At 40.2% G+C, this 22658-nt stretch overlaps 1 protein-coding gene across 1 annotated transcript; it reads left to right on the top strand.

The window, feature by feature from the left end:
* LOC124148319 (baculoviral IAP repeat-containing protein 2-like) lies at positions 1–21461 on the top strand. Its single transcript, XM_048380946.1, has 6 exons — positions 1–1041; positions 4406–4566; positions 16298–16325; positions 17523–17666; positions 19090–19608; positions 20632–21461. Exons 1-6 carry the CDS (start codon positions 102–104, stop codon positions 20877–20879), a joined length of 2040 nt encoding a protein of 679 aa, XP_048236903.1. The 5' UTR covers positions 1–101; the 3' UTR covers positions 20880–21461.
* Positions 21462–22658: the final 1197 nt, after the last annotated feature.

The raw sequence follows: 22658 nt of genomic DNA, 5'->3' as shown, positions 1-22658 counted from the left end.
ATGGCCGACTTCTGTTGATATTTTGGAAAGTGTTACCCAAATTTGCCTTTTGTGTTGAATCTAAAGTGCATCTCCCTTGGAATTGTTGTGATTCTGTTACAATGGATACCGGTTCTGTTAATGGCATGGATGACAGCCTCAGGAGACTCGCCAGTTTCCAGGAGTACCCGCTACCAGAGCCGGGCAGGAGGAACAACGCGTCTTTGTTGACATACAATTCCCCCATGAAGTTGTCAAAAGCTGGGTTTTATCGCCACCCTGGGGCCCTGGGGGACGAGGTGAAGTGTTTCCAGTGTTCTGTGTCGTTCCGGGGATGGTCAGGCGAGTCGCCGATGGCCGTGCACCGTGTCCTTAGTCCGGACTGTGCCTTCTTAGCGAGACACACGCCGGCACTTTTGACAGCTCGGAGACCCGGGAGAACCCGACCAGGTGACCCCCGTAACGTCCGACGACGTTTGCAGATGAGCACACCGACGTCGACGGAGGACACACCAAGTGACACAGTCTCTGGTACCCAGGAACAGAGCGTGCTGGCTGTGTACGACAGATATAATACTCCCAGAACGCCCGAGCATTCGGATACTGAAAATCAGGTCAATGTGGGTGATGAACGAATTGGGTCGATGTTGTTTGAGAGTCACCGACTCCTCACCTTCCCCAGCCCTACCCACCCACGGGCTGAGGTGTGGGCGGGGTCGGGGTTTGTGTACCAGGGGGAGGGGGCCGTGGTCAGGTGTGTGTTCTGTGGGCTGGAGATGTTGTATGATGTAGATGAACCTGTCAAGAGACACCAGGAGATGTCGAAGAATTGTCCTGTTGTCAAATACCTGGATATTGGAAATATACCAAGAGACTTGGAAAACAAGATCAGATCACAACATCTAGGACAATCTTGTGACAACCTCTTTGTGAGTGGTGATCCTATGTTTAAACACCCTCAGTTTGAGGAAATGCAGGACAGACTAGAGACATTTAAATATTGGCCTGCACAAGTCAGACAAACAGCTGATCAGCTTTGCCAAGCAGGGTTTTATTTCACAGGTAAGCTACATTCAAGCAATTGTCACATGAAAACATTTCTACTGCTAAATTGTTATCAAGTTCAAGACTGTGTCATACAAAACAGTTTCCAAATTATCAACATGTTCAACAAGTTGTACTGTACTTGCTATATCATGCATATGTGCAAAATGTAAATGGTCTACAACAACTATATACAAACAACACTGGATACATGTACTTTTACTCATTTATAAACTGTCTATACTGATGACAGGTTCTGTGTGTGAGTATTGATGTATGTGTGTAGTCGTGTGTGATATACATATCCTTTATGCGGTTTTATCTGTTTTTGCTGAACTAACTAGGGTTCAGAGAGCCCCAATACAGATACCGTATTCGACATAATAAGCACCCAGGTAACTCTCAAAATTAGAAATAGGGGGCTCTTATTAGAATATTATTTTGAAATATCGTAAATTTCGTGGAGGATGCTGACAGCCTGAAATGTTTATAATCGACAGATATATTTTTCCAGAAATTAATTGCCCATAATTAAGGATACATATATATAACACACAAATATGTCTTGTGTACATCGATCAATCGGAAGGGGTGCAAATTGGGATGGTTTACTCGCCAATATATTAGTAAATATCGCTGTGGCGCTTATTAGAGCGGGGCACTTATTACGTTGAATAAGGTATTAAATTTCAGGGTTCTGATGAGATATGTGAGGGCCCCGCAATCGTACTCAATGAACTGTCTAAATATGTAATAGTCATGATAACAAACTTGGGTGTTTGAAGAGACTGGACTCAAACAACTAGATTTCATGTAGAATGCTTCAGTTTGTGTATCTATGTCCAATCAATGCATTTCTGCATAGTGTTGGATCATAAACCCTGTATATATTATATTATTACCCAAAGGGTTAGAAATAAAAATTGTATGTGCACGGGTGTTAATATCACTTCGCACACACCATTGTATTGTTTCCGTCACCTGGACAGAGTTGTTGAATCATTTGAATCTTATTGTGACGTAAGGTCATAATGACGTCACTCTAGGAATGACGTCATAGCTTAAGATTGTTGACAACATTCCACAAATTGTGTTTTTCTAGGACAGCGGTGGTAACTTGGGTGTATAAAAGACTTGGACTTTTCAAACCACTAATGAAATTAATAAACCATTTTCATGTAGAATGTTTAATTTTTGTACATTCCTTCAGGTCCCAGCTTATATATTTTCTGTCTCCAAGCAATGCATTTCTGCATAGTGATGGATCATAAACCCTGTATATGATATATTATGGATTATTATAATTAACACATAATACATATAACATCTATATTCACCAGGGTACACAGACAAGGTTGTGTGTTTCTGTATAGTTCTGGATCATAAACCCTGTATATAATATATCATGGGTTATTATAGTTATACATATAACATCTATATACACCAGGGTACACAGACAAGGTTGTGTGTTTCTGTATAGTGGTGGATCATAAACCCTGTATATAATATATCATGGGTTATTATAGTTATACATATAACATCTATATTCACCAGGGTACACAGACAAGGTTGTGTGTTTCTGTATAGTGATGGATCATAAACCCTGTATATAATATATCATGGGTTATTATAGTTATACATATAACATCTATATTCACCCTCCAGGGTACACAGACAAGGTTGTGTGTTTCTGTATAGTGATGGATCATAAACCCTGTATATAATATATCATGGGTTATTATAGTTATACATATAACATCTATATTCACCCTCCAGGGTACACAGACAAGGTTGTGTGTTTCTGTATAGTGGTGGATCATAAACCCTGTATATAATATATCATGGGTTATTATAGTTATACATATAACATCTATATTCACCAGGGTACACAGACAAGGTTGTGTGTTTCTGTATAGTGGTGGATCATAAACCCTGTATATAATATATCATGGGTTATTATAGTTATACATATAACATCTATATTCACCCTCCAGGGTACACAGACAAGGTTGTGTGTTTCTGTATAGTGGTGGATCATAAACCCTGTATATAATATATCATGGGTTATTATAGTTATACATATAACATCTATATTCACCAGGGTACACAGACAAGGTTGTGTGTTTCTGTATAGTGGTGTATCATAAACCCTGTATATAATATATCATGGGTTATTATAGTTATACATATAACATCTATATTCACCCTCCAGGGTACACAGACAAGGTTGTGTGTTTCTGTATAGTGGTGGATCATAAACCCTGTATATAATATATCATGGGTTATTATAGTTATACATATAACATCTATATTCACCAGGGTACACAGACAAGGTTGTGTGTTTCTGTATAGTGGTGGATCATAAACCCTGTATATAATATATCATGGGTTATTATAGTTATACATATAACATCTATATTCACCAGGGTACACAGACAAGGTTGTGTGTTTCTGTATAGTGGTGGATCATAAACCCTGTATATAATATATCATGGGTTATTATAGTTATACATATAACATCTATATTCACCAGGGTACACAGACAAGGTTGTGTGTTTCTGTATAGTGGTGGATCATAAACCCTGTATATAATATATCATGGGTTATTATAGTTATACATATAACATCTATATTCACCAGGGTACACAGACAAGGTTGTGTGTTTCTGTATAGTGGTGGATCATAAACCCTGTATATAATATATCATGGGTTATTATAGTTATACATATAACATCTATATTCACCCTCCAGGGTACACAGACAAGGTTGTGTGTTTCTGTATAGTGGTGGATCATAAACCCTGTATATAATATATCATGGGTTATTATAGTTATACATATAACATCTATATTCACCCTCCAGGGTACACAGACAAGGTTGTGTGTTTCTGTATAGTGGTGGATCATAAACCCTGTATATAATATATCATGGGTTATTATAGTTATACATATAACATCTATATTCACCCTCCAGGGTACACAGACAAGGTTGTGTGTTTCTGTATAGTGGTGGATCATAAACCCTGTATATAATATATCATGGATTATTATAGTTATACATATAACATCTATATTCACCAGGGTACACAGACAAGGTTGTGTGTTTCTGTATAGTGGTGGATATATCATGGGTTATTATAGTTATACATATAACATCTATATTCACCAGGGTACACAGACAAGGTTATGTGTTTCTGTATAGTGGTGGATCATAAACCCTGTATATAATATATCATGGGTTATTATAGTTATACATATAACATCTATATTCACCAGGGTACAAGGATAAGGTTGTGTGTTTCTGTATAGTGGTGGATCATAAACCCTGTATATAATATATCATAGGTTATTATAGTTATACATATAACATCTATATTCACCAGGGTACACAGACAAGGTTGTGTGTTTTGCCTGTGGGTGTGGCCTGCATCACTGGAAGCCCGAGGCCGACCCCTGGGTGCAGCATGCCAGACACGCCCCTCACTGCGTCTTTGTGAAGCAGCACAAGGGAGATAACTTTACTTTGGAAGCTCAGGAGGCTGAGGTATGTTATAACACAGTTTAATATTTCTTTTGTAACACTGTTCTTGTTATTGTAGATAGGTTTCTAGCGTTGGGGTACGTGTTTCTTGTATAGTGAATCGATTGCAACTATACTCTGTATACAGTGGCAGTATGTAAAATAAACTGGCAAAGAAAATATACACTCGAAAATTTGATTTGACCAAAGATTGCAAAAACATTCAAAAGATGACTAGGCTGGAAACAGTCACAGAAACACTTAAGGTCCAAAAACCATTTCTTGTTTGTTTCATTTTTTGCCACCATCAAACAAAGGTGTATACTTTCTTTAGTCACCATCAAACATGGGTGTATACTTTCTTAAATCATCATCAAACATGGGTGTATAGTTTCTTTAGGCACCATCAAACATGGGTGTATACTTTATTTAGTCACCATCAAACATGGGTGTATAGTTTCTTTAGGCACCATCAAACATGGGTGTATACTTTCTTTAGGCACCATCAAGCAAGGTGTATACTTTCTTTAGGCACCATTAAACATGGGTGTATAGTTTCTAGGCACCATCAAGCAAGGTGTATACTTTCTTAAATCACCATCAAACATGGGTGTATAGTTTCTTTAGGCACCATCAAACATTGGTGTATACTTTCTTTAGCCACAATCAAACATGGGTGTATAGTTTCTTTAGGCACCATCAAACATTGGTGTATACTTTCTTTAGGCACCATCAAACAAGGGTGTATACTTTCTTTAGGCACCATCAAACATCGGTGTCTACTTTCTTTAGGCACCATCAAACATGGGTGTATACTTTCTTTAGGCACCATCAAACATGGGTGTATAGTTTCTTTAGGCACCATCAAACATGGGTATGAAGTTGGTAAACTTATATGCCATTAATATGAGTCGATGGACTCGATGTTCGATCGAACAACGTGTTGAAGAAAACGCAACACAGTGGTAACCATGCTTGATCGTTTACTTGCTATCCCATAATATTGTACAAGGGAACCTCGGTAATACTGCTAGTAAACATACCGCTAAACAAAAGGCTAAACACTACAACCTCTCCCCTCCTTGGATACTTATTGAGGGATCAATAATTAGACTGGCTAAATGATTAGTTTAACCTATGAGTTAACTTCAAGAACTTGTGACAACATGAAATTGCCAAGACAAAATATACCTGTGAAAATCTTCACATTATTGCAAATATAGTCTCTTTGCTGAAAGTAAATAATACTGATAACTATTGACTAGATCTTAAAACATAATCCAGCTTTCAATTAATGAATTAACTGAACACATAATTTCAAACACAGTTCAGGCTTCAGTTCACATGTGCACACATTTGTACATTGCACTTTACATGAAAAAGTCCTTGTATTTACTCGGAGGTCTTCGATCTCTTGTTGGATATCTGCGCATAGGTTCATTTGGTTCAACCTGTTCAATAGGATCAATCACTGCTTGATCTTCATTGTCAATGACTGGAACTTGTTGACCATCACATTCTGGTGTGTCAACTGTGTCCTGAATATTGGAGTGAGTAGGATGTTGGGGTGACTTCTTAAAGAAACTGCTGTTTCTTGTTACCTTCCTCCCCCCACACTCTGCACTGACCATCGAGCCTTTTGTGGATGTTACTGTTAAAGGCACAGGCTCATATGGGGTGTTGGACTTCCTCATTGACGTGTCTTTCAGGAGAACTGCATCCCCTTCCTTGAAACTGTGTGGCTTGACATAAGCCTTTCTGTCAGCATACTGCTTCATTGCATGTTTAGCTGCCATGTCTCTCTGTCTCATTTTCCTGTTTCTGGATTTTGATGACTTGGACAAACTAGGCAGACGATTTCGCAGATTTCTGTTAAACATGGCGGTTGCTGGAGGAACACCTGTTGACGTGTGTGGTGTTGTCCGGTAAGACAACAGGAATCGATACATTTCCTGTTTCCAGTTTTGTCCTTGTGCAATAGCACCTTTAATGCACTTTTTGATGGTACGCATGAAGCGTTCAGTTTCTGCATTGGCTTGCGGCCATAATGGAGTTATTTTCCGATGTTTGAATCCAGTGTGTTCTGCATATGTCCTGAACTCGTAGCCATTAAATGGTGGGCCGTTGTCCGTCTTGAGCTGATGTGGTATCCCAAACTCTGAAAAGATTTTCTCAAGTCTTGGAATTACATTGCGACCAGAGATGCCCTTAAGTATGTCTACAATGACATAACGTGAATATTCATCTTGCACCACCAGCAGATATTCACCAGTTGATATCTGACCGAAATCAGCACTAAGCTCTTGCCATGGTCCATCTGGCAATTCTGACATTTTGAGGGGTTCACGTGCTGGCAAATCAGTTGTGATTTGACATGTCATCCAGTTTTTAACCACATGTTCCACCATATTGTGCAATCCACGAAACCATATCTTCTCACGAAGCAGGGAAACTGTTTTCACGATGCCCTGGTGACCAGCATGAGCTAGATCAACAGCGTGTCTGTGTAAGCTTGGTGGCAACACAATTTGAGCACCTTTCAACAGTATTTGATTGTTCATGGCGACAGACAGTTCATTACGACACTTGTACAAAGAGTCATACACCTTGTCTACATTATTGCTTGACTTCCAGTTGCCTGTGTTCAAGGCCTGAATAACAGCTTGTAATACCGGGTCATTCCTTGTTGCCTTAGCAACATGGTCTGTCGTCATGGTTTTAGGGATTGCTGTGGTAACAACATAGTTAATGTATTCTTCAGCAATCTTCTCTTCTCTATGACTTGCAGATTGCTGGACTGGATGTCTACTAAGATAATCTGCCGGATTATCTGCTCCTGGTCTGTAGACAATCTTGAATTGATATTGCTGAATCCTCATCACCCATCTTTCAATTCTGGGAGGTAACGATGCCTTTGGGTTCCTGAACAGTGTAGTTAATGGCTTATGATCGGTGAATATGGTAAACACTGATCCAAACACATATATGTGAAAATGTTCACAAGACCAAGTGACAGCCAAAGCTTCCCGTTCAGTTTGAGAGTACCTCTGTTCTGTGGGTGTGAGCGATCTGCTTGCAAACTGAATCACTTTGGGTTTTCCATCCGAATCTGGTTGAGTAAGCACCGCACACAAACCAACAGGGCTTGCGTCAACATACAGCTCTGTATGTTTTTGTGGATCAAAGAAACTCAGTGTTGTCGCTTTACACAGTTCAGATTTCAGGTTGTCAAGGGCTGTTTGGTGTTTCTCTGTCCAGTCCCACTGAGCATCCTTGCGAGTCAGCTGGCGGAGTTCATAGGTGAGTGTCGCATAATTTGGAACATGACGAGCACCACAAAAGTTCATCATTCCAAGCAAGCTCCTCACTTCCGAAACATTCTTGGGTGGTGGCATATCTAGGATTGCAGACAGTTTTGCCTGGCTTGGTGTTATGCCGTCAGCACTGAACACATGTCCAAGAAACTCAATGGAATGCTTGTTGAAAACACACTTGTCACTGTTTAAAGTTAGTCCCATTTCACGGAGACGTTCAAACAAGGCATGTAGATTTGTGTCATGTGACTGTTGATCACCCCCATGTACCAGAATGTCGTCACTGATATTGATGACACCATTCAAATCACTGACAGCTTGTCTAATGGTTTCTTGGAATACTTCAGCAGCACTGTTGATTCCAAAATTCAAGCGTTTGTACCTGAATAATCCAAGGTGTGTGGCAAAAGTGGTGATATACCGGGATTCTTTGACCAATTCAAGCTGGTTATAACCCTGATTAAGGTCAAGTTTGCTAAAAACTTTAGCCCCTGTGAGAATAGTTGTGAGTTCTTCCAGTGTTGGTGAGTTGTGTCTTTCTCGCTTTATGGCTGTATTTGGACATCTCATGTCAACACAAACTCTCACCTTGCCAGGACTACTTGGTTTAGGGACTACCACTAAAGGAGACACCCAGGGTGTTGGACCTGAAGCTCGTTCAATGACGTCACGTTCCAAATCAGATTTGATCTGGGTTTCTATGTCCTTCCTGACATGAAATGGTACACGTCTGTACTGTTGAGCCACTGGTTGAACATCTTTGTCGATATGCAACTGTACTTTCACATCTTTCAGCTTGCCGAGTCCCGTGAACAAATCACTGTATTCTGTTATCAGATCTTCAGATTTGCAAGAATACACGGATTCATGTATTTTTAGCAGATGAAGTTCCTGTGCCATTTGCCAACTCAACAAACACTCATCAACATCAGACACGACACATATTTTTGCTTCAGCAGATGCGGTCTTCGATGCAATCGTGGCTGTGAAACGTCCTAGCACATGCACTGGTTCCTTCTTTCCATAAGGAAACACCTTTGTTCTGCATTCTTGTAGATTGGGTTTAGGTCGGAGGGACTGGTACACAGTTTTTGAAATTGTGTTGATAGATGCACCTGAATCTGCTAACATGATAACAGGTTGTCCATTAATCTTCATGGTGAACTTTGGAGATTTGGTTTTCTCACCTTGTGACAGAAAGACAAACTCATCTTCATCAGAAGTCTCTTCCCCGCAGTCATCAACCATGCGAACATTCTTCAAATGCCCTCGACCACGTGGTGCATTTGTATGTCCATCTTTACACGCATTGGCAAAATGATTTGATTTTCCACATTTCACACACTTTTTTCCAAAAGCAGGACAGTTTCTCTGACCCCCACTATGAGGCCAAGCACGTCCACAATTAAAACAAGTTTGCTGTTTCTGTGACTTCTCATGGTTATCATGGTTATCAGAAGTTTTCTGTGGCTTTCTTTTATGGTGCTTATGGGTCATGGCGTTTGCCTGGTGAGTGTTCACATTTTGGAATTGAGTGGAGGACTGAATTTGTTTGGAGTGTTCATGTGTAAGTTCTAGAGTTCTGGCATGAGTTAACAAATCAGCCAATGTCATGCCTGGGGTACTCAGGCCTTTCTCACGAACTTTGTTCGACTTGCAACCAGCTATGAGTTGAGATTTTACCTCCGCTTCAATTCTATCACCAAAATCACATGTGCTTGCATGCTGTCTCAGTTCATGATAAAACTCATCAATTGAATCCGACTTCTGTTTTAATTGACGAAAGCAATATCTCTGGAATTCCAGATTAACTTGTGGATTGAAGTGATTCGTTATCGCCGTGACAAGCTTTCCAAAATGTGTCTCATTAACAATAGGGGTTAATTCACCTGCCGGTATCGCATCAACGATGTCATTCAAATCGTCCCCAGCAAACGATAATAGCAACGCTTTCTTTTGCCTGTCATCTGTGATGTTATATCCGACAAACACATTGTTTTCCAATCGGGAGCGCCACTTATTCCACCTCACTAACTTCCCATCCGACTTGCAGTCAAACGGAGGATAACTTGGTAACAATACAGTCACCGGTCCCGCGGGCGCAGGCGGTTGAGGAACCTCACCGTCTTGATTATCTGCCATCGCTCGTCGCCAATATGATGTTTACAAGTTGGTAAACTTGAATGCCATTAATATGAGTCGATGGACTCGATGTTCGATGGAACAACGTGTTGAAGAAAACGCAACACAGCGGTAACCATGCTTGATCGTTTACTTGCTATCCCATAATATTGTACAAGGGACATAACCTCGGTAATACTGCTAGTAAACATACTGCTAAACAAAAGGCTAAACACTACAACGGGTGTATAGTTTCTTTAGGCACATTCAAACATGGGTGTATACTTTCTTAAATCACCATCAAACATGAGTGTATACTTTCTTTAGGCACCATCAAACATCGGTGTCTACTTTCTTTAGGCACCATCAAACATGGGTGTATACTTTCTTTAGGCACCATGTAACATGGGTGTATACTTTCTTTAGGCACCATCAAACATGGGTGTATACTTTCTTTAGGCCCAATCAAACATGGGTGTATTCTTTCTTTAGGCACATTCAAACATGAGTGTATACTTTCTTAAATCACCATCAAACATGAGTGTATACTTTCTTTAGTCACCATCAAACATGGGTGTCTACTTTCTTTAGGCACCATCAAACATGGGTGTATACTTTCTTTAGGCACCATCAAACATGGGTGTATACTTTCTTTAGGCACCATCAAACATGGGTGTATAGTTTCTTTAGGCACCATCATACATGGCTGTATACTTTCTTTAGGCACCATCAAACATGGGTGTATACTTTCTTTAGGCACCATCAAACATGAGTGTATACTTTCTTTAGTCACCATCAAACATGGGTGTCTACTTTCTTTAGGCACCATCAAACATGGGTGTATACTTTCTTTAGGCACCATCAAACATGGGTGTATACTTTCTTTAGGCACCATCAAACATGGGTGTATAGTTTCTTTAGGCACCATCATACATGGCTGTATACTTTCTTTAGGCACCATCAAACATGGGTGTATACTTTCTTTAGGCACCATCAAACATGGGTGTATACTTTCTTTAGGCACCATCATACATGGCTGTATACTTTCTTTAGGCACCATCAAACATGGGTGTATACTTTCTTTAGGCACCATCAAACATGGGTGTATAGTTTCTTTAGGCACTATCAAACATGGGTGTATACTTTCTTAAATCACCATCAAACATTGGAGTATAGTTTCTTTAGGCACCATCAAACATGGGTGTATACTTTCTTAAGTCACCATCAAACAAAGGTGTATACTTTCTTTAGGCACCATCAAACATGGGTGTATACTTTCTTTAGGCACCATGTAACATGGGTGTATAGTTTCTTTAGGCACCATCAAACATGAGTGTATACTTTCTTAAATCACCATCAAACATGGGAGTATACTTTCTTTAGGCACCATCAAACATGGATGTATAGTTTCTTTAGGCACTATCAAACATGGGTGTATACTTTCTTAAATCACCATCAAACATGGGAGTATAGTTTCTTAAATCACCATCAAACATGGGTGTATACTTTCTTTAGGCACCATCAAGCAAGGTGTATACTTTCTTAAATCACCATCAAACATGGGTGTATAGTTTCTTTAGGCACCATCAAGCAAGGTGTATACTTTCTTAAATCACCATCAAACTTGGGTGTATAGTTTCTTTAGGCACCATCAAACATTGGTGTATACTTTCTTTAGGCACCATCAAACAAGGGTGTATACTTTCTTTAGGCACCATGTAACATGGTTGTATAGTTTCTTTAGGCACCATCAAACATGGGTGTATACTTTCTTAAATCACCATCAAACATGGGAGTATAGTTTCTTTAGGCACCATCAAACATGGGTGTATAGTTTCTTTAGGCACTATCAAACATGGATGTATACTTTCTTAAATCACCATCAAACTTGGGTGTATAGTTTCTTTAGGCACCATCAAACATTGGTGTATACTTTCTTTAGGCACCATCAAGCAAGGTGTATACTTTCTTAAATCACCATCAAACATGGGTGTATAGTTTCTTTAGGCACCATCAAGCAAGGTGTATACTTTCTTAAATCACCATCAAACTTGGGTGTATAGTTTCTTTAGGCACCATCAAACATTGGTGTATACTTTCTTTAGGCACCATCAAACAAGGGTGTATACTTTCTTTAGGCACCATGTAACATGGTTGTATAGTTTCTTTAGGCACCATCAAACATGGGTGTATACTTTCTTAAATCACCATCAAACATGGGAGTATAGTTTCTTTAGGCACCATCAAACATGGGTGTATACTTTCTTTAGGCACCATCAAGCAAGGTGTATACTTTCTTAAATCACCATCAAACATGGGTGTATAGTTTCTTTAGGCACCATCAAACATTGGTGTATACTTTCTTTAGGCACCATCAAACATGGGTATATACTTTCTTTAGGCACCATCAAACATGGGTGTATAGTTTCTTAAGGCACCATCAAACATGGGTGTATACTTTCTTTAGGCACCATCAAACATTGGTGTATACTTTCTTTAGGCACCATCAAACATGGGTGTATAGTTTCTTTAGTCACCATCAAACATGGGTGTATACTTTCTTTAGGCACCATCAAACATTGGTGTGTACTTTCTTTAGGCACCATCAAACATGGGTGTATAGTTTCTTTAGTCACCATCAAACATGGGTGTATACTTTCTTTAGGCACCATCAAACATGGGTGTATACTTTCTTTAGTCACCATCAAACATGGGTGTATACTTTCTTTAGGCACCATCAACCAAGGGTGTATAGTTTCTTTAGGCACCATCATACATGGGTGTATACTTTCTTTAGTCACCATCAAACATGGGTGTATAGTTTCTTTAGGCACCATCAAACATGGGTGTATAGTTTCTTTAGGCACCATCAAACATGGGTGTATAGTTTCTTTAGGCACCATCAAACATGGGTGTATAGTTTCTTTAGGCACCATAAAACATGAGTGTATACTTTCTTTAGGCGCCATCAAACAAGGGTGTATACTTTCTTTAGTCACCATCAAACAAGGGTGTATACTTTCTTTGGGCACCATCAAACAAAGGTGTATACTTTCTTTAGTCACCATCAAACATGGGTGTATAGTTTCTTTAGGCACCATCAAACAAGGGTATATACTTTCTTTAGGCACCATCAAACATGGGTGTATAGTTTCTTTAGGCACAATCAAACATGGGTGTATAGTTTCCTTAGGCGCCATGTAACATGGGTGTATAGTTTCTTTAGGCACCATCAAACATGGGTGTATAGTTTCTTTAGGCACCATCAAACATTGGTGTATACTTTCTTTAGGCACCATCAAACATTGGTGTATACTTTCTTTAGGCACCATCAAACATGGGTGTATAGTTTCTTTAGTCACCATCAAACATTGGTGTATACTTTCTTTAGGCACCATCAAACATGGCTGTATACTTTCTTTAGGCACCATCAAACATGGGTGCATACTTTCTTTAGTCACCATCAAACATGGGTGTATACTTTCTTTAGGCACCATCAAACATGGGTGTATAGTTTCTTTAGTCACCATCAAACATGGGTGTATACTTTCTTTAGGCACCATCAAACATGGGTGTATACTTTCTTTAGGCACCATCAAACATGGGTGTATACTTTCTTTAGGCACCATCAAACATGGGTGTATAGTTTCTTTAGGCACCATCAAACATTGGTGTATTCTTTCTTTAGGCACCATCAAACATGGGTGTATAGTTTCTTTAGTCACCATCAAACATGGGTGTATACTTTCTTTAGGCACCATCAAACTTGGGTGTATACATTCTTTAGTCACCATCAAACATTGGTGTATACTTTCTTTAGGCACCATCAAACATGGGTGTATAGTTTCTTTACGCACCATCATACATGGGTGTATAGCTTCTTTAGGCACCATCAAACATGGGTGTATAGTTTCTTTAGGCACCATCAAACATGGGTGTATACTTTCTTTAGGCACCATCAAACATGGGTGTATAGTGTCTTTAGGCACCATCAAACATGGGTGTATAGTTTCTTTAGGCACCATCAAACATGGGTGTATAGTTTCTTTAGGCACCATCAAACATAGGTGTATAGTTTCTTTAGGCACCATCAAACATGGGTGTATACTTTCTTTAGTCACCATCAAACATGGGTGTATACTTTCTTTAGGCACCATCAAACAAGGGTGTATACTTTCTTTAGGCACCATCAAACATGGGTGTATAGTTTCTTTAGGCACCATCAAACATGAGTGTATACTTTCTTTAGTCACCATCAAACAAGGGTGTATACTTTCTTTAGGCACCATCAAACAAGGGTGTATACTTTCTTTAGGCACCATCAAACAAGGGTGTATACTTTCTTTAGGCACCATCAAACAAGGGTGTATACTTTCTTAAATCACCATCAAACAAGGGTGTATACTTTCTTTAGGCACCATCAAACATGGGTGTATAGTTTCTTTAGTCACCATCAAACATGAGTGTATACTTTCTTTAGTCACCATCAAACATGGGTGTATAGTTTCTTTAGGCACCATCAAACATGGGTGTATACTTTCTTTAGTCACCATCAAACATGGGTGTATAGTTTCTTTAGGCACCATCAAACATGAGTGTATACTTTCTTTAGTCACCATCAATCAAGGGTGTATACTTTCTTTAGGCACCATCAAACAAGGGTGTATACTTTCTTTAGGCACCATCAAACAAGGGTGTATACTTTCTTTAGGCACCATCAAACAAGGGTGTATACTTTCTTAAATCACCATCAAACAAGGGTGTATACTTTCTTTAGGCACCATCAAACATGGGTGTATAGTTTCTTTAGTCACCATCAAACATGAGTGTATACTTTCTTTAGTCACCATCAAACATGGGTGTATACTTTCTTTAGGCACCATCAAACATGGGTGTATACTTTCTTTAGTCACCATCAAACATGGGTGTATACTTTCTTTAGGCACCATCAAACATGGGTGTATAGTTTCTTTAGTCACCATCAAACATGGGTGTATACTTTTTTAGGCACCATAAAACATGGGTGTATACTTTCTTAAGGCACCATCAAACATGGGTGTATACTTTCTTTAGTCACCATCAAACATGGGTGTATACTTTCTTTAGGCACCATCAAACAAGGGTGTATACTTTCTTTAGGCACCATCAAACATGGGTGTATACTTTCTTAAGGAACCATCAAACATGGGTGTATACTTTCTTAAGGCACCATCAAACATGGGTGTATACTTTCTTTAGGCACCATCAAACAAGGGTGTATACTTTCTTAAATCACCATCAAACAAGGGTGTATACTTTCTTTAGGCACCATCAAACATGGGTGTATACTTTCTTTAGGCACCATCAAACATGAGTGTATACTTTCTTTAGTCACCATCAAACATGGGTGTATACTTTCTTTAGGCACCATCAAACATGGGTGTATACTTTCTTTAGTCACCATCAAACATGGGTGTATACTTTCTTTAGGCACCATCAAACATGGGTGTATAGTTTCTTTAGTCACCATCAAACATGGGTGTATACTTTCTTTAGTCACCATCAAACATGGGTGTATACTTTCTTTAGGCACCATCAAACAAGGGTGTATACTTTCTTTAGGCACCATCAAACATGGGTGTATAGTTTCTATGTATATAGTCTATATACTGCAGCTGTTTATATGCTCCACCTGCAGCTGTCTATCTACCCACCTTTAAGACATATTTCTGGGAACCCTCACACCAATAATGTCAGTACTTCCTTGATAATACTAAGTGCAGTTTATACATTATTATGTAATGGTGTTTGAAATATTTCAGAGCAAAATGTTAAATATGTTAGATTTCTAAGGTATGACTTTAATTTAAGTTTCGACAACAAACCCAAACACCACTCACTGATATTAAAATGATGACTTCTTTAGCCAATAGGTATAACTCGTATTTCAACTTTCAGTATGAAAATATAGAATCCTACTAATTGTATCATCCACTGACAAATGATCTTGATAGTAAGTATAAAGTATGTTCCGACACCGTGTTATTCACATAAAGTGCCGTACCTTGTCACTCGAACAAGACACTATGCTTTGATTGAAATGACTCCAAATATGACATCAAAATAAAAAATAAATAACCCAGCACTCAGACTGGAACTGTGACACTCTTTGTCCCAGCTTTATAGACTTAATTAGGTAGTGTTGCATATTAGTGTTATGTCCACCCATTCATCAGCATAGTCGGTATCTAGTTGAGGCCAAACCCAAGAATGTGTTCAATCTGAAAATAACTTCTTACATTGTATATCATGACCTGTAATATCTTTGTTCTCTTTCACAGGCTCTGACAGAGAGCGACACAGCTGAAGGTGGGTGATGGACAATGTCTGCTGTGTACTGCAATAATCAGAAATATTGACTCGATGTATTACGTGTATTAAGGCAAATTTTATTATGTCCGTGTGCGCCAACCACATGATAGGCTACATATCGCAGTACTTGGGTATGGATAGAATACACATTGTTGTATCTAATTTACCTTGTTTTGGGTAAAATTCTCCATGTTCCGTTCAGCCGGGCTGCAAGCAATTGTTGCTTATTGACCAGTTTGTGTTTGACTCACTTGGAGTTTTTTTTATAAATATTACTTTTTAAAAAGAGATTAAAAGCCAATTTTTTGGGTTTCATGATAAGCCTACCTCAGACTGACAAGAGGTTATTGTGAGCAACCCAGGCGTTTCACTGTCAATACAGACTAATGTAGGCTCACTCTGATAGTTTTGTGCAAGCAGTTTTGATGCGATGATTTGCGATGTGCGCCCTTAAGGAAAAGCTAGTTCAAATAATCATCAGGTTTCATACATATTACTTTTGGAAAATTGATACTGAATGAATTAAGTGTTGAATCATAACATTATTGTCAACCTTTCACAGGTATTGCCCACACTACATTCCTCAGTAGTGCATACCTAACCCATGAGGGGGCACGGGTGGCCCACTCGCCTATGGCACCGCAATTCACTGTCCAGAGTTGCATCCCTTGGGCACGCCAGAAACCTATGACTGTGGGTTGGCCCCGATTACGTTTCTAGGTTTGTCAGTACCATATACACTTGTGGGTTTCACCTGAGTGGTAAACGTCTGACCTGCATCACTTAGGGCTTTCCTCCCACACTAAGCTGACACGCCGTGATGTAACTGGAATACTGTTAAAAGCAACTCACACACACACATAAACCATGAAGAACTGTCAATGTCAAAACATGTAGGTGTATCACGTTGTCACTTGACACCACTATCACAAATTAATTTTCTTCAGACGTCTTTTTCTGGTGGATAACCCAGTCTTTGTGTGTTTATTAGAGGCTTTGGATAGAAAATCAGGAATATCAACATATGTATATCAACAATCAAAGGAAATATGAGTAGGATTCAGTTATGAGTGTACAAGTCTGTAGATCTATGAAATTCAAGTTTCTATGGAAAGAACAAAAGTCATGTTGTTCAACTGAGTTCTATAAAATAATATTTTACCATGTTTAATGAACATATCATTTTTTTCACAGACCAGTGCGGCACCCCTGGCAGCCCAGCCACGCCCTCCCCACTTCGCCCGAGTCTGAACATGGCGGCCATCAAGGCAGCCTTGGCATGTCAGTATGATGTACAGCAAATCCGACAAGCTGTTCTCAAATTCTTTATCTTGTCCCGTGAGTGTATTGTGCTCATGTTGAGGTCACTGGTCATCCTGCCTGTAGATTAAAGCAAAGCCTTCACTCTTCTTATCAGAGTCATTCATTGTCGTAAGAGAGGACTAACGGGATCGGGTGGTCAGGCTCGCTGACTTGGTTGATGCATGTCATCGTATCCTAATTGCGTGGATCGATGCTCATGATGTCAATCACTGGATTGTCTGGTCCAGACTCGATTATTTACAGACTGCCGTCATATAGCTGGAATATTGCTGAGTGCGGCGTTAAGCAACAAACAAACAAACATTCATTTTCTGCTACATGATCTAAATAACATTTAAAAAATGAGATTATCTCCCTTGAATATGTTTTTAATATTATCTCCCTTTAATGTGTTTTGTTTTACTAAGGTTGAAAAGAATAATAATCTTGGTTCTCAGGCACCGCCCGCATCATCATAAAGTCCTACACATGTTTCAGTTTTATTTCCATTTTCAAACAAATCCTAATACTTAAAAACAATACGATCCATACAGCACACAGTTACTTCCCTTCATATGCACACTGCTATACTGTGTATCTCATGTTATGGTCATAGTGGCAAGAAGAGTTTGTATGCTTGTTTATGTAGGGAGGCCCTTTCCCAGGTTGATGGTACACAACTGTTTGTTTGGTTACATACTAGATGGAACTAGGAAAAAAACACCACTGCCGCCCGCACTACATTTTCCAGTCATTGCCTGAGAACCAATACTTTTATTGTTTTAAGCCTGAATGAGACTGAGAGTTTAATCTGCAAGTCTTTTACACTGTTCCCAAACTAGCCTACAAGACATTCTCAAGTTTGAGGCCACACTATTTTATTGGTTTATTGAATTTTGGGTCGGTCAGAATAAAAATAAATTTATGCTGTCTAGAATATATATTTACCTGGTTGTATTTGTGGGAAAAAAGATACATGTATCCTTATTTCTTGATGTGCAGTATAGTTTGTACTTCTGAGGACATTTGTTGTCTTTGCAGTGGTTGTAGACAATATCATTTAAAAAGTTACAGTTTATTACTTGACTTTTTAAAATTCTTTGTAGATGTGTCTCTTTGTTTTTCTAACTCATCACAGATGGAGGAGCCAGGCAAATATAAATACATTTACAGTCTGTGCACAGAGCTTTTGAGTATCAAATCCAACCTTTTACAGTAGATTTGTTTCTAACCGATTGGATAATTATCAGCTGATCTTACTAGATTGAAAGACATTTTACCAGATTAGACTGGACTGGGACTTCAGACTAGTGGCTTGACTGCAGTCAAACTATGTCTGTTTTAATTGCCACAGCCTTTGTATTGGTGGGTTGAATCTGTTAACCAAAAAATTAAAAACCATGTCTCTTAGTTATGAGGTCCCCTCACTGCATCTTCACATCTACCATCTCCATGACAGGTGGGTTCTACCCTAACGAGGCGCTGCTCAAAGGCACTCTGCGAGCCTCCGACGCAAACTTCTCCCAGCTGCAGAGGCTGATGGAGTCAACCCACACCAATGCCCTGAGTCTCATCAGACAGAGCGAGGAGATCCAGCAGAAGGACCAGCTGCTGGTGAGGAAGGATGAGGAGATGGAGCGCACCCATGAGGAGTACCACACAGAGCTGAGTCGGGAGCAGGCACAGCGGCGGTGTGAGATGCAGGCACTGACTGCCAGACTGCAGGCACAGGCCCAGGTCATCCAGAGACAGGGACAGGTGGTGCAGGACAAGGACCACCAGCTGCAGGACAAGGACCACCAGCTGGGACACAAGGACAACATCATCGGGAGTCAGGGAGAGGAGCTGGACAGGAAACAGAGGGAGCTGAACAGTCTGGCTGTGGAAATGAGGAGGCAGGCCGAGGAGAACAGGCGGAAGGACGAGGAGATGAGGAGACAGGCGGAGGAGCTGGAGAGACTGAGGCAGCTCCTGCAAGGTAGGGAGTCACACTGTTGTAGGCCACAGGGAAATAATTATCAAATTTGCATCCAAATGTTTCAAAAATGTACCGGTACCAGTAAGGTGGGAGTCATTTTATATATTATATCTTTTCTTTTTTTGAACCAGCTGTACAAGGCATATGTGTATATTAATGAGGAGCTAAGATCAAGTCATTTGTCCGTCATAGTTATTGGATTGTGATACCACATTTATTGGATTAGTTTATCGCCTCAATAACACTATCCATTATATGAAAAAGTAAACTGTATATTGTCAGACAAAAGAAGACAGCAGACAAACAAAGTGGATGACTTGATTTAAGATATCTAATGTCGTGAGCCTCGCTTCCCTCTTGTACTGGAATGAATAATGGAAACTTTATGATGTATCACTCCTGCATTTATTCAGAAAGTAGTAAAAGAGAGGAAGGCATTTAAAAATTATTTCCCGAAATTAAAGGTGCAGTGCTGATTTTCTGCTTGACTGTATTTTCTTATTGGGGACCTGATTTATCACCCATGTTAATGTTCCACGGCACAGTTAGTTACCCAAACTCTCAGAGCTGATGTTTTAGAAATACATGGAAATAATTTCATTAAAATAAATTATCTATTTAAAGCCTCTGTGGCCTGGATATTTGTACATATTTGTAAAGTCAAATAAAAAAAAATATGATGTCAGCTTGCTTTCAGTGTAGTACTGCTGGAGTGAAGTAACAATACTTGACGTACACGGAGGCCAGTACGAGCTTGTAGTTCTGTAGTTCAAAGACACAAAGTGTTCCGATGTCCTCTGTCCTTTTTGCACAAGTCATGACCTTGTCATCGAGGTCACTCTGCTGAAAAACATTTTCCTTCTAATCCTGCCATGACTGCCTCGTTGTTGATCCATGCATAGACAGGCTTTCCCTAGACCTTATAATCAGAATAAAATATGACACTCCAGGATTCTTGGCCATGAAAATCTGATCAATCTCGATCTCTGTATTTCATTAACCTCCTTCTTGTTTGTTCTGCAGCTAACAACATACAGAACAACGACCCTGTCAACAATGCTGCTGCTGCTGCTGCTGTCCCCGCCCCGGCTGTCCCCGCTGACCCCGCCTACGCCCGGTGTAAGGTGTGTCTGGAGGAGGAGGCCCAGTGTCTGTTCCGCCCGTGTCGACACGTGTGCTGTGGCACTCAGTGTGCCCCCCACTTCATCGGGAAGACATGCCCCATCTGTCGGAACAGTGTGCGTGACTGGGAGGTCATCTATGTGGCGTAGACACTCACCTCAGCCCCATCTGTCGGAGCAGTGTGCGTGACTGGGAGGTCATCTATGTGGCGTAGACACACACCTCAGCCCAATCTGTCGGAGCAGTGTGCATGACTGGGAGGTCATCTTTGTTGCGTAGACTCATATGCTTAGTGGCAGCTGTTAGCTGTCTGTTTTATCCTTGTGTACATTTTGTTGTTTCTATTGTCTGTCATTGTTTGAGTCTAGAAGAGCCTCAGCATGCTCCAAATTCAACAGAAAAACATGCCCCATCTGTCGGAAGAGTGTGCGCGACTGGGAGATCATCTATTTGGTGAAGACACACATCTCAGCCCCATCTGTCGGAAGAGTGTGCGCGACTGGGAGATCATCTATTTGGTGAAGACACACACCTCCGTCTCATAAGCTTAGTGGCAGCTACTAGGTGTCTGTTTTGTCAATACCGGTATGTACATTTTGTCATGTCTATTGTCTATCTATTTTTCAAGTCCACGGGAGAAACAATGTGTTCCTCACTTCATTGGGAAAACCACTACCCCATCTGTCATCTATGGGGTGTAGATTGTAAACCTCACATCTTGCTCCACACCAGATATTGTTACTTGTTATGACCTGTATAGAATTGTTATTTTAGTGGAAATGTGTTTTAAGACAATGTAACTGATATTTTTATCAAATATGTTTGAAACCATCTATATTTATTTTATCAACTTTATGGAACATTCAGATCTGTTTTGGTGCCATGTATTTTATGTATTTTACATTAATTTATATCAATGTGTTTTTTCATATTACATACTGTACTAACTCTCCCACTGTTGATTTTGAATGGAATTGGGAAGATTCAAATAGACACATTCTCTCATCTCCACCTCCTGTCTCTGTCTAAAAAAGCTGCTGGCAGCTCTTCGGTGTCTGTTTTGTCAAGGTGTAGCATCTATCCTATACATTTTGTCACTGTTAAGTGGAATGGGGATGGGGACCGAGCTATTGTTGAGTCCGGGGGACTCTCTGTTATTATGCACACATGGGGTCCACAATCATGTGTTCCGTTCCCTTGGTACTCACAGTGTCCATTTGTGTCCATTCATGCACAGTTTTGCACCAGTAAAACCCGGTATTGGTAAATGCATGACTAATCCGCTCCAAAGATTCGTCCATTTCTTGCAAACCTTCCCAACTTCTTGCCTGACCCTTAGCCCCTTGAAGTAAGTTCAGTGGTCTCTCTGTCAGCCTGTCAGATCCAGTGTTTCAGACCCCAGCTTGGAAAATGTTTGTCAGTGGTCTCTCTGTCAGCCTGTCAGATCCAGTGTTTCAGACCCCAGCTTGGAGAATGTTTGTCAGTGGTCTCTATGTCAGCCTGTCAGATCCAGTGTTTCAGACCCCAGCTTGGAGAATGTTTGTCAGTGGTCTCTCTGTCAGCCTGTCAGATCCAGTGTTTCAGACCCCAGCTTGGAGAATGTTTGTCAGTGGTCTCTCTGTCAGCCTGTCAGATCCAGTGTTTCAGACCCCAGCTTGGAGAATGTTTGTCAGTGGTCTCTCTGTCAGCCTGTCAGACCCAGTGTTTCAGACCCCAGCTTGGAGAATGTTTGTCAGTGGTCTCTCTGTCAGCCTGTCAGATCCAGTGTTTCAGACCCCAGCTTGGAGAATGTTTGTCAGTGGTCTCCCTGTCAGCCTGTCAGATCCAGTGTTTCAGACCCCAGCTTGGAGAATGTTTGTCAGTGGTCTCTCTGTCAGCCTGTCAGATCCAGTGTTTCAGACCCCAGCTTGGAGAATGTTTGTCAGTGG

This window comes from Haliotis rufescens, unplaced genomic scaffold (genome assembly GCF_023055435.1).
Source record: "Haliotis rufescens isolate VD_foot unplaced genomic scaffold, xgHalRufe1.0.p SCAF_34, whole genome shotgun sequence".
NCBI classification, from domain to species: Eukaryota; Metazoa; Mollusca; class Gastropoda; order Lepetellida; family Haliotidae; genus Haliotis; species Haliotis rufescens.
Note: the sequence above shows the minus strand (reverse complement) of the source record. Positions and strands in the feature narration are given on the sequence as shown.

Coding starts and splice junctions, on each gene's coding strand:
- LOC124148319 (XM_048380946.1), top strand. CDS start 102: ATGGATACCGGTTCTGTTAATGGCATGGATGACAGCCTCAGGAGACTC. Junction 4,567..16,297: donor TGGAAGCTCAGGAGGCTGAG/GTATGTTATAAC, acceptor TCTCTTTCACAG/GCTCTGACAGAGAGCGACAC. Junction 16,326..17,522: donor AGAGAGCGACACAGCTGAAG/GTGGGTGATGGA, acceptor TTTTTTTCACAG/ACCAGTGCGGCACCCCTGGC.